At 43.6% G+C, this 19525-nt stretch overlaps 2 protein-coding genes across 2 annotated transcripts; both read right to left on the bottom strand.

Annotated features, from left to right (window-relative positions):
* Window positions 1-8897: 8897 nt before the first annotated feature.
* LOC134285693 (uncharacterized) lies at window positions 8898-12118 on the bottom strand. Its single transcript, XM_062846982.1, has 2 exons — window positions 10093-12118; window positions 8898-9813 (listed from the first exon to the last, which is right to left on the bottom strand). The coding sequence occupies exon 1, from the start codon at window positions 12110-12112 to the stop codon at window positions 10430-10432; it is 1683 nt and encodes a 560-aa protein (XP_062702966.1). The 5' UTR covers window positions 12113-12118; the 3' UTR covers window positions 8898-9813; window positions 10093-10429.
* Window positions 12119-12595: 477 nt separating this feature from the next.
* LOC134291950 (uncharacterized) lies at window positions 12596-16050 on the bottom strand. Its single transcript, XM_062860447.1, has 2 exons — window positions 15427-16050; window positions 12596-14953 (listed from the first exon to the last, which is right to left on the bottom strand). Exons 1-2 carry the CDS (start codon window positions 16048-16050, stop codon window positions 12596-12598), a joined length of 2982 nt encoding a protein of 993 aa, XP_062716431.1.
* Between the last annotated feature and the right edge of the window lie 3475 nt (window positions 16051-19525).

Below are 19525 nucleotides of genomic sequence, written 5' to 3' on the forward strand. Positions count from 1 at the left end.
AAAGCTAAATACACAGGAAAAGGCAACTCAAGTATTTTCCTTAATTCACGAAAGAAGCAAGGGTAAGCGTCCTAGGGTCCTAGGGCAAGGGTCACATCCTAGGGATGTGAGGTCTAATCGAGAGTGTCTTTTGCAGCTGTGAAGGGTCATTTTCCGTGACTCCTCTTTTAACCGTTATGTGGCCGGCAAACTTTTTGCTTTTTTCTACACCGTGTATTTTAAATGGGTGCTGGGTACCCGGGTACCCTGCCGGTCACATAAGGGTTAAAGCCGACGGTGGCTGTCGTAGTGGTCTCCTGAAGTTACAAGCCAAACAAATCAATATTTTCAGGATATATATATTAAAAATAATACATTTTGACTTACTTATACTGATTGGTATATTTATTTTAGTTTTAAGTCCATGTGTTCGAGAAAGTTGTCAACGGGTCAGTTTTAATTCTATTGGTTTCATGACCAGTTAAGGATGACCAACCAGGGTACAACATGGCGACCGTGGCACGATGATCATAGATGAATAAAAAATGGATATCTATTGTACAGGGTCCAAGAATTTAATCTCAAGTTGATGTCATTTTGGAATCTATCATAATGTATCGAAATGACAAGACGGCGTACAGAAAATTTAGGTAATATGTAGCAATATATGGTAATTGATCCAATCATGGAGGAGTTAAGCACTGGGTTCATGTTTAAACCACAATTCTATCGCCCCAAACAAACTTTTTACATGGATTGAATTGAAAATAATAACATGTACCTTTATCTACGGGAAAATAAACGAAATATTGCCACATTGAGGTTGTTATAAGCGTTTTATTCGTTTTTATCTGAAAGAACATTGTGTTCCTAATGTTGCGGTATTTGTTCCTATTGATGCGGTATCCCATTGAAATCATATGGGATACCGCAAAATTAGGAGCACTACCGCAACAATAGGAACACAGCAGCAAACATATTAGGGAACATATTTTTTGATAGGTTTTTGGGCAAATTTGAAGCACACAAATGGTGCAATCTCATAATTGAACATCTACACTCTTAGAAAAAATCATGTAAATTTAAGTTCACTTGGATGCACATAAAAGGAGCGGCCCGTTTGACACAAATTTACGTCTTCTATCACAAATAAAGTCGAGCTAGCCATCGCTAGAGCCGAAGCGAGAGATAAAACATACGTAAATAAAATAATGGACTGGAAAAAACTGATTAATTGTTATTAAATGACATCTAACATAGATTCGCGATAAGTATTACTCTCAGTGTATTTCTAATAGTCCTTCAAATATCCTCAAATATCTTCAAAGACATCATTTCAATCCAACTATGTAACCGTTTTTGACGACCGTTTAGACGAAAGAGCATCTTTTTTAAACTACTGAGATTTTTAAAGGGAATTGCGATGGAGATCTCGGTTGCGTTGCATTGTTCGAGGGAAGAGGTGAGGAACGACGCGTGTTTGGGACAGTTGCGATGGGGATCTCGGTCGCGTTGCATTGTTCGAAGGAAAAGGCGAAAAATGACGCGTGTTTGGGGCAGTTGCGATGGGGATCTCAGTCGCGTTGCATTGTTCGAAGGAAAAGGCGAAAAATGACGCGTGTTTGGGGCAGTTGCGATGGGGATCACGATCGAGTGGCATTGTTCAGCGGAAAAAACGAAGTAACGCGTGTTTGGGGCAGTTGCGATTGGGATCGCGATCGGGTGGCATTGTTCGAGAGAAGAAGTGAAAAATGACGCATGTTTGGAGCAGTTGCGATGGGTATCTCGGTCGCGTTGCATTGTTCGAAGGAAGGAGTTAAAAATGACGCGTGTTTGGGGCAGTTGCGATGGGAATCTCGATCGGGTGGCATTGTTCGAGGGAAAAAGTAAAAAATGACGCGTGTTTGGGGCAGTTGCGATGGGGATCGCGATCGGGTGGCATTGTTCGAAGGAAAAAGCGAAGTGATGGTTGTTTGGGATGGTTGCGATAGGAATTTTGGTCGCATTGCGTTGTTCGAGGGAAGGAGTGGAGAATGACGCGTGTTTGGGGCGGTTACGATGGGGATCTCGATCGGGTGGCATTGTTCGGCGAAAAACAACGAAGTGACGCGTGTTTGGGGCAGTTGCGATGAAAATCTCGGTCGCGTTGCATTGTTCGAGGGAAAATTGAAAAGCGACGCGTGTTTGGGGCAGGTGCACATTGTCCTTCCCCGTGAAGTGATAAAAATGGATGCACACTTGGAAGCAAACAGTGTTGCAGAAAATTGAAGGATTCAAGGAGTGGTTGCGGTCATCCGACGACATCGAACTGGGTGAGATCATTCCGAGTTTTTTTCTTTACATACTAGGAGAAATTGGGGTAATTTCGCCAATGCGTTTTTATGAGGACTCCTGGAGTCTGGTAATGTTTGCAAATTGGACTTGAAGCTCTGGTGCTGGCCTAATATTGAACCGATAAAAATGATAGAAGAAAGTAATTGCAGTTCACAACAATCATGGAGCAAAGTAAAAATAATTGGCTTAATTACCTCAATGGCTGTCGATTACAGGTAACACATGGCGAAAATATCTATCTAAGCTTGAAAGCTTATTCTCCGTATACTTTAAGTTCAATGCTAAGAGAAATGCGCGACTATTTTCGTGAGTCGGTCGGTTTTCTCGATATGGAGATGGGGACGCAAATATTGAATGCGGAATCAAAAGCGCGCGATAGCTTTCGTGGGAAAGTCGGTTTTCACGGTTAAGTGAACGATCAATGCGGTGACGCGTTTAATATTGAACGATCGTTGACGTATGTGCATTACCCTTACTATAGCGACCAAATAATTCATAATCGGGATGAAGACCGTGTCGTGTATTTTCATATAACTAGTGGATCATATCACCTACCATAGGTGGCTCCAAGATCCACATCTTGCCCTACACTACACAGATCGAAAAAAGAGTGTAAAATTCTGTGACATATGATGCACATAATTGGAGCGTGGGATATCGCAGAAGTTTACATGACATATCATGTAAAGTTCATGAAATATCATGTAAACTTCCATTATATGTCATGTAATTCAGCATGACTCTGAGAGTTTACATGACATATAACACAAATTTACATGATATATCATGTAAACCATCATAACACTAACTTTACATGACTAACATGAAGTTTACATGACGTGTAAACCTCATTATTTTTATCTGTGTACTAACAAATACTCCTTCCCGAGACAACTGTGGGAATGCTGTGGATTCCACGGTTTCTAGTAACAACGGTTGTCGAACTAACATTCCTTCTCTTTCCCGATGACCGTAAGGACGTGGCGCCGACTTTAAAATATTGTACTCTCGAATTGTGCACATTGAGAGTGTGTAGCTAGTCCTAAACATCATTCATTTTTTGACATGTTTTTTTATAAACTTAAGTCATCCCCAAATGGCACCGGATATCTTTAACTTCGTATGGCTTTGAAATTTTGTAGCTTAGCTTAGCTTAGCTTAGACTGACTGCACACATCTATGGTTGCTATTCCGTGATTGACCCGAACCAATGACAGTTGCACAATGAATCAACTGAATAATGTACTGGGAGTGGTCAACATTCTCACTGTGCACGCTTCAGAGACTCTCTTTAACGGTACAATAACGGCGCCGGCCACGTTCTTGCAGTCAGGTTGGAAGAGGGAAGGAATATTAGTAACAACCTTTGTTAAGTGAAGGACCGCGTTTACCGCTGCGACTCCACCAAAGGCTGCAGGAAGGAGTGTTTGTTAGTAGGAAAGGTATCGTTGGGTCTGGATTCACTTTGATAAGTAATATGACCTTCGTGCCATGCTGGTTGCCGCGCTATTGTTTGCTTTACGCGGAAAACAAACAATCGACCACCCGCATCAGGTGGTCGCTTAATATTTACTGCAAACGACGCGACGAAATATGCAATCTAACACGCTATTATTCGCTTCACTCGGAAAGCAAACAATCGATCACCCACGTCAGGTGGTCACTTACTATTTATTACAATCGAACCGCGGAAGCTAGTCGCCGAATATTTAACTGCATATGGCACGACCGAATATGCAAGCTGATGCATTATTGTTCACTTCATATGAGCAGCAAACAACTGATCACCCACGTCAGGTGATCGTTCAGTGTTGCTACAAAAGACGCGACACAACATAAAAAACTGGCTAACTCTTGATCGCTTCACACGGGAAGCAAACAATCGATCACCCTCGTTGGGTGAATGCTACATGGCTCTAAAATATTAAAGTTATAGAATAATGAAAACAGAATGCACATAAAAGAAAATAAAAAAGAACGAACTCACCGGATAATCCTATTCAACTGGTTTTCTGTGCGTGCCACTGGCTCTCGAAATGCTGAGCCACTGAAAATCGCCAGATCTCTCGTCCCGTTGTCACACTATGAATCCGAAGGCGGAAAAAAAAATCGAAGCACCGAAAGCGAAACGCGCGTGATTCTGGGTCTCGAGCTGCTGAGCCACCACACACTAAAGAACGCCGGACCTCTCGCTATCACACTATGTACAAATCCGAAGGCGGAAAAAAAAATTGAAGCACCGAAAGCGAAACGCGCGCGATTCTGGCTCTCGAGCTGCTGAGCCACCACACACTAAAGAACGCCGGACCTCTCGCTATCACACTATGTACAAATCCGAAACCGGAAAAATTGAAATTTTGTAGGGACCTCCTTAATTACTTTTTAATAGTCTTGTTTTAACATAAAAATCATGTTAAGAATTTAAAATAATTTAAAGCAGATGCTTTTGTGAATTCGAAATAGTTTTATTGAAGGTTAACCCGTTAACGCCCAAGGTGTCTCACAATTTAAATATTCAAATAAATTGGTTATCAAAGGTCAAGTTCCAATAAAATAAGCATGATTTGACGATAAAAATAAAAGTCTATGGTGTAGTTCCTATTAAAATCTTCATTGTAGGTCCTCAATATCTTATAATTTTCTCGAGTTCTATTTCAGCACAATTTCTTCGCTATCGTTATATTCTGATCCGTATAGATACAATACAGCTCTAAACAAGTGAGAGAGATGATAACCACTCAAAAAGAAAAGAAGAAGGACTTATAAATTGGGGCAGAAATATAACCCGATAAACGCCTAAAGGTACCCAAGTAACAATATGACAACCTTTGAGCATTCATGCGTATTTATAATGGTTTTATTGTAGCAGCAACCTTGCAGCTTTGCTTTATTGGTGCATTTAAAAATGCTAAGCAACTACTTTTCAAAACTTTTCTTCCAGCTGTTTTTAAAACTGTTTGTACCGTCAAGGTACCATTCACTGTGGATCTAAGAGGATTCGGGGCAAATAAGGGCTGACACCAGTCTTATAAACATTGTTGGTGCCGCTTTTAATTGCCTTCGTTATAGGTTAAAATTAAAGCAATATCCACAGAAGTAGAAAATTTTTCACAAAATTTGGTGATATAGTACAATTAGTAAAGGGTAGTAGGGTCGCCTAATTCCGTGGTAGGTCACCATTCACCGTGGTAGTAGGGACCCATTCACCGTGTATGAGAAATTTTATTCTACTTTGTTTAAAAATGATCAAAACAACCCAGCCAAGGGAATTTTCTTCGTTAAAATTCATTTCAAGTAATAACTTGCAAGATTTTATTAGAAAAACGAATGTTCAAATTTTCGATTTTTTTTCTAGATATATGGGACAATATGGGGCACGGTGAATGGAGACCATTGATTTTTAGGGTACCCATTTACCGTGTCTTTTTGTTTCAATTAAAAAGTACGAGTAATCGTACTTTCTTGTTAAACTTACTTCGGTAATGCAAAATACATACCTTATATGTGAATTTAATTGCTTCTTGATGGAATAAAAACGTTACTACATTTAGTTTATCGCTTAAATCACCTTAGCGCAGTTTTCGTTTTTTCACTATGAATGCAGTGAACGAGCAGAAACCCGCTTCATGTAAACACACTTTAGTGTCAAAATGATTCTTTTAAATGTTTCTAATGAGCGTTTTGACATGGTAACAATACATTAGTGTTGTATTGGTGAAATTGAAGGGAAATTGTCATATCATTCAATCATAATATGGAAATAATGAAAAAATATTCGAAGGCACACGGTGAATGGAACCCCCACGGTGAATGGCGCCTTGACGGTAGTAGGATAATAAAATCTAAAATGAATTGGCTTCAACACTTAATTTATCACGGCATTTTGTACCTCCATAAAACCTCTCGAAAATGCTATCGAACTTAGTTTTATAGTAGCCAAAATAAAATGTTCTAAAAGACTGTTTTGTTTGTATAAATGCCAATAATAAACCAAACAAAAGTCAGCGAAGCAGCGGTTGCCTATCAACATGGCGATCACTGTCATTCACTGTTTTAACACTACGAGGAGAATCATTATAGAATTCATTTTTGGAAGCTGTGATGACCTCGCGAATTGCAAGAACTCAATAGACACTCGTATCACATCGCGGGACGCTACCACTCCATCAGATTGAAAGTTTCACAGACGGCAACGTCCAATGCTCAAGAATCGTGAACGGCACTTCATCGTAGAAGGAGGATATTCACTGAAGCTTACCTGACGTGATTTTCGATGGCTTCATGGTGTTTGCTTGCGGTGCATGATGAAATGGTAGTCGCGATGTAGTAGCACTTTCATGTGACAAAATGATTGTAACAGCTACAATGCGAGCGATTAATTAACGCGAATGTGATTAAAATGTAAATAATGCACTTCAGCTGTCAAAATTTATCTGCTTGCCGTTTGACAATCATATAAAGCAGAAAAAAAGCTGAACGGCTTTATGTTGGCATTTGAAGCAACTATTTTGCATACATTCTACTTTTACAAATGCGATTTCTAATCTGTTTGCATCAATAAGTTCTTCTATGACAGCAAGATAGCAATGCAAAAAAAAATATGTTTGGGCCTCCGCCATAATGGCGATACAGCATTTCGCTGATATACTTATTTGGTAACATATTGTAAAATATTGTTTAAATATTATCTGAAATCATTAATTTTCAGCGGGAGCACTTGTTTTTCGGTAGATTTATGACACTTTTCACGGTAAATTTCATAGGACCAAGGAAATTAGGTTGTTCTTCTTCTTCTTAATGGCTCGACGTCCTCACTGGGACTTGGCCTGCCTCGCTTCAACTTAGTGTTCTTTGAGCACTTCCACAGTTATTAATTGAAGGGCTTTCTTTGCCTGCCATTGCATGAATTTGTATATTGTGAGGCAAGTAAAATGATACACTATGCCCAGGGAATCGAGAAAATTTTCCCGACCGGAACGGGAATCGAACCCGCCATCTCCGGATTGGCGATCCATAGCCTTAACCACTAGGCTAACTGGAGACCCCAAATTAGGTTGCTACATGGTAAACAACTTCTCGCAAAATTCATCAATTTAAAGCTCTGATGGAATATTTCCCAAGACAAAATAAACGAAGATAAATATAATTTATGAATTTCTAATTGTTATCATGAATGCCCTCGCTAGTGTGAAGAGCAGTTTCCAAGATGAAATAGCATGGAGAGGGTTATTATAAACGTCAAACTACTTTGTCAGCTGAAGCATTTGCCATTCTTCATAACCTTCTCAAGGGTGGGCCAACTAGCCGGATTTTAAACTACATGAGGTTTTGGTAGAAGCTCTGAAGATGTTATTGTCTTGACTATAGTTTTATTGAAATACATTTATAACAGCCTTGTGGAGCTGCATAAAACTTAAAATGTTACTTGGGTATGTAATGCATGGTTCTTGCAATTTCATGTAATTTCGGCTGCAGTGTTCAACATTTCTCATTTTTTAAAAAATCAAATAGAAAGAGCGCACTATGTGTAGCATAACCAAACGTTAAAATACTGTAGAAGTTAGATTTTACACAGATAATGATTTCTAATAAAGTAATTGAGTTTTTGCTTCACCACCCCACAAACTCTCTTTACGTACTCAGTATACGTAAACTTTTCAGAAATTTTGCATATTTAAAAAAAATCGTGTTAGGTACTGTGCCTTTTAATTTATATCCTTTGACAGATACGTATTTCGACCTCAACTATAAGGTCGCCTTCGGTGTCTCGTACTTACAAGTATTCCACTAACACGCCCTGGTTCATCATCATTCCATGTTTTGATATAAAATTTCAAGCAGATATACTCTACACGGCTTCTCCACTTATGTTTTTTATTCGTGAACAATATGTGGGTTTTATGGTGTTATTCTGGGCACTATCAAAGTTACATCGAAAAGATAATGTGTCTTTTGGCTACATGGAAAATGATAAACCACCCAAAATTTTTATTATTACGTACAAAAGTCTGGAAAACATAACGCTGGGGGAAGAACATTCCCGGTAGAAATCCCCGAAGGAATCCCGGGAGGATTTACTGAAGGAATTCTGAGAGGCATATCTGGTAGAATTCTGAGGAAATCCCTGAAATAATCACAGAAGAAATCTCGAGAGGAATTGCTGAATAAATCCCGAGCGAGGATCCCGGCTCGTAGAAAGAATTCTATTAGGATTCTCTGATGGAATCCTAAGAGAGATCATGACAGGAATGCCGGCCAGAAGCTGAGCAGGCATTCCTGCAAGAACCATAAAGATCTCTCTATGTTCTAGGATTGCCTGAAAAAAATCTTGGAAGAAATACATATTTTTTTTTTCGTGAGGAACCCCTTAAGGAATTACAGCAGGAATCCTGGAAGGAATCTTTAAAGGAATTCCAGCTCAAACCCCCGAAGGAATGTAGAAAAGAATGATTGAAAGAGTTCTTTCAGATTTTTCCAAAGCAACCCCTGCAAAAATCCCTGAAGAATACTCCGGAACAATCCGTACAGCAATCTCGGAAGCAATATCTGAAGGAATCTCGGAAATAAACATGAGATGATTCTCGAAAGGTGTTCGCGCGGTATATTTCCATCTAATCAATCTGTGTATTTACAGTAAACAGCTGACCGGCGGCGGCGATCGAGAGGCGATCGTATGTAAAGCGTATGAGTGCTACCTGCGGATCCGATCGTTGCCCAGAACGAAACGGGCCAAGGCAAAACATGTGGCAGAACGGGATGACTAACAGTACGACGACTGTGGAACATGTTCGGTCACTCATTTTATCCCTTGCTCTACCATAAGCCGGCCGCCTTGAAATACAAACAATTTCAATACCTCCTACTCTTACTAACGTTTGTGTTCAAAACTAGCTTAGGTAGTAATTACAACGTGAACAAATTCAATTTTGCTTATATACTATATACACTGCTGCTGCTACTGCTGACGACAACGATGATGAGCCTATATACTTGGCACCGACGGGCTGTCGACTGCCAATTGCTCTTCATAGGATTGTTGTTGCTCGATGTTGTTGTTCTCGGTGTGCCTCGGTTGGATGGGAAATTGATGATGTAGTATCGTGTAGTAAAATTTGTAAAACCGGAACAACTTACCTGGCAGACAAATTTCTGCACTGGAGACCGTTCGATACGGTGAGTAGGTGTCTGCCAGAACGTGTTGACTACCGATGTGCTCCATGGGGTGGGTGGGTGGCGAAGTGTGGACTGTATTTTTCCTGACGTTGATTAATGTTTCGGGCCTCGGTGCATTGCAGCGACTTCGACCTTGGACGACTGGTGGCGTGACGATGATTCTGGCTACTTCAACGATGACTTCCTGGACGACTGATGACGATTCTGATGGACTTCTTGGACAGACTTGGACGACTTGAGCGCCGCTTCAACGGATGACGATGTGCTTGACTTGACGGACTTCGATTCGGACTTCTGGCTCTGTGGCTCGGGTGACGATGGTGGTCTCTAAATAAGATGAGAGGGTGCTTTTTGAAATGTAATGATGAATATAACAATGACGCCCGTGTGGCGCCGACGGTCCCTCTGACAAACGATGGTAGATTCGGTTTGTCCTGTTTCTCGGTGACGATGATGCTCGTAAGCTTCCTAGCTATCCGTGGCGATTTTAACGGATCCTTGATGCCGAACGATCTTCACTGATTGGCCATACCCGTGGGAAATCGTGGCGGGAACCCGGGAGGTCGAATTGCGCACTTCTTCCTCCAATTGCAACGGTAGACGTACCTCGGAACATCAAACGTTTTGTGACTTTAGTGTCAGAACAGACAAAATACTACCAGACTTCTAGCCGTTTGCTAGACTGACGAGACAAACTGGACGGGATGCAACGATGCACATGCAACAACCACCAACGTACACGACACATATTACCTCAATTTGGACGACAATGGACGGAAGACAACTTTGAAAATTTGACTTGAGTGTCGTTTGTTTGGCTGCACCAAACGGCAGGGAGGCATTTCTGGAGAAAAATGAGGAGGTTACTTTTTCGAAAGTCAAACAAATACATAACTTAACTGGGGTTGCGGAGGTCTTTTCGACCTCCGCCGTTGGAGGAGTCCTAGTTCTCCCCTTCACCAGATGGAAAGTTGTCTCGGATTGGCAGCACGCAGATCTTGGAGATCGCTCGCTGGTAACTGCCATCTTTGGTCCGCACGGTAACAACTCTGATGTTCCCGTCAGACCCAGGGTGAACCTCGGTCACCCGTGCCAACTGCCACTTCAAGGGTGGCAAATTCTCCTCTTTCAAAACAACCATAGTGCCAACAGCTATGTTGTTCCTCTGCCTCGTCCATTTCGTCCGATTGTGGAGGTTGGACAAATACTGCTCCGACCATTTCTTCCACAACCTCTGGGTGAACTCCGTCATTCTTTCCCAAGCCGAAAGTCTGTTCTCCGGAACTCCACCAAGATCGGGTCCCGGAATGGCCGTCAGCGGCCGCTGGATCAAGAAGTGTCCAGGGGTGAGGGCCTCGAAGTCGTCCGGATCGTTGCTGATCGGGGTCAGCGGTCTTGAATTCAAGATTGCCTCTGTCTGTGCCAGCACCGTTTGCATCCTGTCGTATTCCAGGCTGCGGGTGCCAATCGTTCGCTTGAACAGGGTCTTGAACGACTTCACCGCCGATTCCCACAGTCCTCCGAAGTTCGGTGAGCGGGCTGGAATGAACCGGAACTCGATCCTGTCCTCTATCGTCTGCCGAAGCACTGCATCCATGAACTGCTGACTTGCGAACAGCTGGGCTAGCTCATCCAGCTTTCGTCGAGCGCCGACGAAGTTCGTCCCGTTGTCGCACATTATCAACGATGGTTTGCCACGACGCGCAGTGAAGCGATGTAACGTTGCGAGGAATGCCTGCGTTGACAGATCAGCCGCTAGCTCCAAATGCACCGCTTTGGTAACTAGGCACACGTACACTGCTACAAAGCATTTGATCGGTCGGGCTCGACGCTGCGGGTACACCACGTGGAACGGACCGCAGTAATCGACACCAACTTTCTGGAACGGGAAACATGGCCTTACTCGCTCGGGGGGTAGATCGGCCATCAGTTGCTGCTGAATTTTCGGTTTCGCACGAAAGCACTGCACGCATTCGTGGACAACCTTCCTTGCGAGATTCCTGGCGCTCGTTGGCCAGAATCGCTCTCGGACTGCCGTGACGATCTGCTGTTGACCAGCGTGGAAGTGTTTCCGGTGGTAATAAACTACGACGATTCTCGTGAAGGGATGCCGATGGTCGAGTATGTATGGATGCTTCCTGCCATCCGGAACATCCGCGTTCTTCAGCCGGCCGCCAACGCACAATACGCCTTCAACTAATTGGGGATTGAGGTTCGATATTCTAGAGGAATCCTGCACCTGCCCGTGCCGAGCGATGTCCGCGAACTCCTGTGGAAAGCTTTCCCGCTGCGATAGCTTCACCAGCTCCTTAACTGCGTCGTCGTACTCCTGGGAAGTGATGCAGCCTACTTTCCGACAGGACCGATTCGCCGGCGATGTATTCCACTTGAACCGTCGAATGTGAACAGTCAGCCGAACTAGATCCACCAGCGATGAACGAAGTCCGAAGATCTCACTAGGGGAAACGGCGGGGAGGGCCGCGATAATCGCTTTTTCCTCTAAGTCTGCCTGGTCGAGACTGCCTTCGTCGATCTGTGCCGAATTGGGCCAGTACTGGTTGTCCAACATCAACCATTTCGGTCCGTGAAACCATCGAGACTCGTACTGAAGCTGTGCTGGACTCATTCCTCGAGAAATAATGTCCGCCGGGTTATTCTCACCGGCGACGTGCTGCCACACGCTACCCTTCGTAATGTGCTGGATTTCGGAGACACGATTCGCCACAAACTGTTTCCATCTCGCAGGTGACGATGAAAGCCAGCAGACGACGATCGTCGAGTCTGTCCAGAAGTGGCACTTGGTGACGGCGTTGATGTTTTTAGCGACTTTCTCGTATAGGTGAGCGAGGAGAAGTGCCGAGGACAACTCTAGGCGGGGTGTTGACAGCGACTTCTTGTTTTTCTTCAAATTCTCGAGCGGAGCCACCCGAGATTTGGAGGTCAGCAGGTGAACTGACACGTTCCCATCTGCTGTCGCGGTACGCACGTACACGCATGCGCCGTATGCCTTGTTCGACGCGTCGCAGAATCCGTGCAGCTCAATCGTTTCGGTGCTACGGCTCGTTCCGACCCATCGGGGAACTGCAATCCCGTCTAGGCCTGCTAGATTTCACCTGTACTCACGCCACTGCTCTTGAAGCTGCGAGTTAAGCGGTTCATCCCACTCGCAGTCGTGCTTCCAGAGATCTTGAAGGAAGATCTTCGCCTGGATGATTACCGGACCCACCAGTCCTAACGGGTCAAATAGTCGAGACGCATCAGACAAGACGCAACGCTTCGTAATCTCCGCGGCCTCATTCCAGGCTGGCGAACTGAATCGGAAGCAGTCCGTGCTAGGCTCCCATGTCAAGCCTAACGTTTTCACGGCGGCGGTAGACGAATCTAGCTCCAGAATCGAGCGCTCATCTCTCAAACCCTCCGGCACCGCTGACAGCAACTCTTTGCTGTTAGAATTCCACTTTCGCAAGGAGAATCCGGCAGACTGCAGGAGTTCTACCATCTGACCAACTAGTGTCTTCCCTTCTTCGATGTCGTCTACGCCGGACAGCATATCATCGACGTAGAAGTCCTTTCTGAGGACCTTTGCCGCTGCAGGATGCGACTTTTCCCCTTCTTCTGCCAGGCGCTGCAGACACTTCGTTGCAAGGTATGGAGCGGACGCTGTACCGCAGGTGACTGTCGTGAGAGCGAAAGTACGGATCGGCTCTGAAGCGCTATCTCTCCAAACGATCCTTTGCAGCTGCTGATCGGCTGCATTCATCAGTACCATGCGGTACATTTTAGCGACGTCTCCTACGAGGGCGAATCGGTGCGTACGGAACCGGAGTGTGATGTCCACGATCATGTCCTGCACAACGGGTCCGACCATTAGAGCATCGTTCAGCGAAATCCCACTGGAAGTCTTGCAGGAGGCATCGAAAACGACACGCAGCTTCGTAGTCGTGCTGTCTGGCTTCAGAACAGCGTGGTGAGGCAAGTAATACGACTTTGCGCTCGCATCATCGCCGGAAAGCTCCTTCATGTGGCCCATGTCCAGATATTCGCGCATGAACTCCGCGTACTGCTTCTTCAGTTCTGGATTCATCGCGAGCCGCCGTTCTACTCCCAAAAAGCGCTTGATTTCTGTAGATCTGGAGTCGCCTAGCTGCTGGATCACCCGCTCCTTCTTCGGCAGTGTGACTACGTACCTCCCTTCTTCGTCCCGAAATGTCGTCCTGTCAAAAAACTCCTCGCAGGCCGATTCTTCAACCGACAGCGTGCTGGTTGACTGGCAAGTCTCTACTTCCCAGAAACGGGAAAGTTGATCCTGGATCTCCGCCGTCGAGCAAACGTGGGTTAAGGAGTACGTTGCAGCAGTCAGACCCTCGGGAACAGGACCGGAAACAATCCATCCGAACACGGTGTCTTGTAGAGTTGGGCCGTCGTCTGTTGCCCTCCGCCGTTCGTTTTTGAGCAGCTCCATGTAGTATTCTGTCCCAATGATGATGTCTATCGGTCCTATCTCGAAGAACTTGGGATCCGCTAGCACCGAGGGATTCGGAAGATTCCACGTTGCGACACAGAAGCTTACTGTCGGCAGTGACACAGTCAGCTTCGGCAACACATGAAACGACATCTCCTCGACGAACGACGATATGTTCGGCGACCTTGGACCAACTACAGCGGTAATCAGCCTTGTCGACACTGCTTGCGACGATCCAATGCCTTGAATCGACAGGTAGACTGGCGTTTCGTCTAGCTTCAGCTTGCTAGCGAAACCTCTTGTCATGAGACAATGCTGCGAACACGAGTCGAGCGGAGCTCGTGCTACCACGGGGTTGCCATAGCGGTCTTGAATACTGACTAGTGCGGTCGAGAGAATGATGGTTTGTGTCGGTGTAATTGGGAGACCTACATGTGTTTGGCTTGTGGTGGCGTGTTCTGTGGCTGGCTGAGTGTGTGAGTCTGGTGTGTTTGCAGTGTTAGCAGTCCGTGTCTGTTGGTTCGGTGTTGGCGGCTTGGATTGTGGCTGTCTAGGTTGTGGATTGACTGTCGACGGTCTTGACTGCGTGGGTGGAACGGAGGATCTGGGCGCTTCAGAGTGCAGCAGTGTGTGATGCTTCTGATGGCATTGATGACAAGTTCCCTTCTCGCAGGTTCTGGCGAAATGTCCAGGATACAAACAATTCCGGCAGAGCTTGTTCCTATTTACAGCCTCAATCCTCTCCGGCACGCTCATCCGCTGGAATCTTGCGCACTGGAATACAGAGTGTTGTGGCTCGCTGCAGAAATGACACTTCAGAGCGGACTTGAAAGATGTGTTGCATACCGCTGGGCGAGATTGTCGTTGCTGGATGGGAACCGTAGGCTTTGATGGAGCGATCGACTGCAGAACGGAGCAGTGACTCTTGAGAAAGTCCAACACAGCGGGATACTGTGCAACTTCCTTGCTGTTGTGGTGGGTTTCCCAGTGGCGTAGGGTATCCGACTAGAAAAATATATCAATTTTATAACACATTGTGTTATGATGTTATGACTTTATTCTATAACTTATTATGTTATAAACTAGATGCAGGATGATGTTAAAATAACAAAAATTGCAACAAAAAGTACACCGGTCTAATTAAAATAATAACCTATTTGGTTACAATCAGATCTAAATTATAACACAATATGATATAAATTTTAGCTTCAAGAAAACTAGTTTCTATCATATTTTGATACAATTGTGTAAAATGATATTCTGAATGTCAAAGAATCAAAACTAAATTATTTCACAATGAGTTATTGAACAACATTTATAACATAATATGATACAATTAAGTTATAATACGTTTAAACACCAATGATGTTAAACATGATTGTATCACAATGAGCTATACATATCATGGTTTGTTATAATTATGTTATATTTTTGTTAGAATCTTCTAGTCGGGTAGCCATGTCCAATCGTGAACAAACCATATAGGCGAGAATCGTGCTCCAGTCCGAAGGTTTTTCGCCAATCTTCTCCAGCATCTGCAGGTTCTTCTCGAACGCGCTGATCAACCGGTTGAGCTCCTCGTAGCTTTCCTTCTTGAGTGCCTCCACGGCGAAAAGTGCATCGAGGTGCGCCTTGACGATCAACTTCTTGTTTTCGTATCGGCTCTCCAACGCCTTCCAGGCCACCGCGTAGTTGGCTGCAGACAAATCAATGCAGTTTATTTCCTGCAGCGCATCACCGGACAACGAAGACCTCAAGTACGTAAACTTGTCCACTTCCGTGAGGAGATTGCTGTCATGTATGAGACTCCGGAAGCTGTCACGGTACGGCACCCATTCTTGGATCTTTCCAGAGAACGACGGCAGCTTTATCTCGGGGAGTTTTACCTTCGCAAACTGGGTTCCTGGTTGCGCATCCGGTGCTTGCGACGTGGAGTTCTTCAACGTACTGCATCCAATCGACTGGAAGGCCTGCAGTTCGGACTTCAGCGCGTAGTATACGTTTTCGAAGTCCTGCCGTACCTTGTCGTTCTGCTCGACGAGCGCTTCTTCATCGCCATCGCCGTCCTCAATCGCATCCTCCAAAAGCAGCTCGATTTGCATTCGGATCTCGAGAAACTGACTGAATAGCTTGTCCAATGCTTCCAGTCCACAGTGTTTTATTTTGCCGATTTCGTGCGCTTTTTTAATAACGTTTCAACCGATGATTTTTGCGATATAGTTTCTTCGGAGAAGTTTCTACATTAGCTAAGGCGCTTCTTTTGACATAAAGAGTTGAATGATCAATCCACCTATAAGTGAGATGGAAAAAATATTTTTTCGAAAAATGCAGATAGACGTTTCATGTCTTCGGCAAAGTTGTGCAAAATGCAATTTTGAACAACTTTGTCAAAGACGCCATTATGCTGAACCTCATACTTTACAAGATATATTGCGTTGTATGTGCATGACCCCTAGAAATCATATATTTCATCATAACTTTTTAACGGGATTTTTTAGATTTTTTGCGTCTTCTACAAAGTTGTTTGGAATGTAAAAATACATGTTTTTGCTGAACATCGAAAAACGCTAGCTTTTGAAATAAGAAAGTTATTTACAAATTACTGATTTTTATAGGGTAACTTCGAACTCGTCTAACTGCTTTCGGCGCAAAATGGCGCAGAGATCCATTTCGAATAATGAAACAACTATATTTCTACTATATCAAAATGGCATAAACTTTTGTATACAAGTGTATTCTTTATGTGTTATGGTAAATAAACAAACAATTATCAAATATTGAAATTATTTAATAACTTCTTCATTTAACGAGATAGAATGTCGCAATGTTCAGCAAAATTGTGTATTTTTATATGCTCAACAACTTTGCAGAACATGCAAATAATGTAAAAATTATGGATTAAAAGTTATAATAAAAATCAATTTCTGAGTGATTTTTAAATAAGTTTTTTTTTTATAATTCGTTAAAATAATCATAGCTTTTTACCAAGATTTTCTACAATTTTTTTATGTTCTAGAAAGTTGTTGAGCTTACAAAAATACACAATTTTGCTGAACATTGCGACATTCTATCTCTTTAAATTAAGAAGTTATTGAATAATTTCAATATTTGACAATTGTTTGTATATTTACCATGACACATAAAGAATACACTTGTATACAAAAGTTTACGTCATTTTCATATAGTAGAAATATAGTTGTTCCATTATTCGAAACGGTTCTCTGCGCCATTTTGCGCCGAAAAAAGTAACACGAGTTCAAAGTTACCCTATAAAAATCAGTAATTTGTAAATAACTTTTTTATTTCAAAAGCTAGCGTTTTTCGATGTTCAGCAAAAACATGTATTTTTACATTCCAAACCACTTTGTAGAAGACGCAAAAAATCTAAAAAATTCCGTTAAAAAGTTATGATGAAATATATGATTTCTAGGGGTCATGCACATACAACGCAATATATCTCGTAAAGTATAAGATTCAGCATAATGGCGTCTTTGACAAAGTTGTTCAAAATTGCATTTTGCACAACTTTGTCGAAGTCATGAAACGTCTATCTGCATTTTTCGAAAAAATATTTTTTCCATCTCACTTATAGGTGGATTGATCATTCAACTCTTTATGTCAAAAGAAGCGCCTTGGCTAATGTAGAAACTTCTCCGAAGAAACTATATCGCAAAAATCATCGATTGAAACGTTATTAAAAAAGCGCACGAAATCGGCAAAATAAAACACTGTGCAGTCTAACGCTCACTTGTCCCGCATCTCGCTTCGTTTGGAAACCACTGACGAACTGCTGAATTCCTTCCAGTGATTTCCGCAGCTGGTGCTCCTGCTTATTAAGCGTGCGAAGGTCAGGCATCATTGGTCACAAACTGCACTAACACTCGCACTAACGATCGAGGTGGGCAGCTCAATCAAATAAAGTACCAAGTCACTCCACTGCACAGTCGAAAATTCACACCACTGCACTGCACTGCACTTGCACAAACACCTAGCACTTTGATCGACTCGACGAACCACCCACGCGACCCGATTGACAGACTTACAACCCAATAAAAACGACAGCAGCAGGGGAATCAACCATGGAAGAATCGACAGGCCAACTAAATCCAGCAGAACCGAGACCAAACAAGACCTTTTTGGGCGGACACCAGGGCTACTGCACTTAAATGAAAATGGACTCACTCACATGCAATCAATTAGGTATTTATTTCTCACAGCCACAGATTTTTTTTACGGCGATTCATGCAATTCGCCACCACAATATCATGCACTCTACTCCCTGTTTTGCTAGCAGCATCCGACTACTTCATCCACTCGTCCTCGTTGGCGCAATCCGTCCTCGTCGTGCTGGTTCCTCCAAGGGGTTGACCGCTGTCGCAGGAGATGGCCACTATCTGCTCCGGTGGTCTCCTATTGTTGCTTTAAAGCACTTTCAGCACTACCGACGGCGCCCAATTTCTTCGCGATGGCGCAACTTTCACCGAAAATGGTGACACTTTTCACTGTCGTCCCTTTGTCACCGTTACCGCAATGGTGCAGTCCAAAGTCACTTTTTTCACTTGGCAATTGCCCACTTTAACCGCGCCCGTGTCCGAGAACCTTCGCCGGGAATAGAATCCGGCTCGAAGGACCAAATGTTCGCGCGGTATATTTCCATCTAATCAATCTGTGTATTTACAGTAAACAGCTGACCGGTGGTGGCGATCGAGAGGCGATCGTATGTAAAGCGTATGAGTGCTACCTTGCGGATCCGATCGTTGCCCAGAACGAAACGGGCCAAGGCAAAACATGTGGCAGAACGGGATGACTAACAGTACGACGACTGTGGAACATGTTCGGTCACTCATTTTATCCCTTGCTCTACCAAAAGGAATGCCTGAAGAAATCCTGGTAAGAATTTCTGAAGGTATGTATCTCGAAAAAGAACCTCAGCTCATCTAATCACATCTCAATTCTTCATCCTCTCTAGCCTCTACCTTACTGTCTTCTTTGCCCTCTTTTCCAACCCTCTATACTACGCTCTGCCCTATCCTATACCGTACCCTCTAGTCTATATTGTGCTTAGTCGTACCGTCTACCCTACTCTCTACCCTAACATTTTTCCTACCCTCAACCCTACTTTCTATCCTATCCTCTTAAATACCGCCAACCATATCCTCTACCCTAACCTTCTACTCAACTCCCTCTACTCTATCCTTCACCCAAACCCTCTACCCGACCATCTGCTCCACCGTTTATCCTACCCGCTACTCTACCATCTACCATGACCCTTAACCCTTTTTCTCATAAAGCCCGATCGGTAGATACCCATATTGCATGGTATTATATCTCAAACTAACATTCCGTGGCCGCCATCTAGGATATGATCCGCCATCTTCGGTTTCAAAATGGCGTCGGATATCGATCCTTGACTTCTACTCATGAATCCCGATCGATAGATACCTATACTGCATAGTATCATAGCTTAAACTCTCATTCTGTGGCCGCCATCTTGGATATGGTCCGCCATCTTGGATTTCGAAATAGAGTCAAATATCGATTTTTGACTTCTACTCATGAAGCCTGATCGATAGATAC

Source organism: Aedes albopictus, chromosome 1, assembly GCF_035046485.1.
Source record: "Aedes albopictus strain Foshan chromosome 1, AalbF5, whole genome shotgun sequence".
Lineage (NCBI taxonomy): Eukaryota > Metazoa > Arthropoda > Insecta > Diptera > Culicidae > Aedes > Aedes albopictus.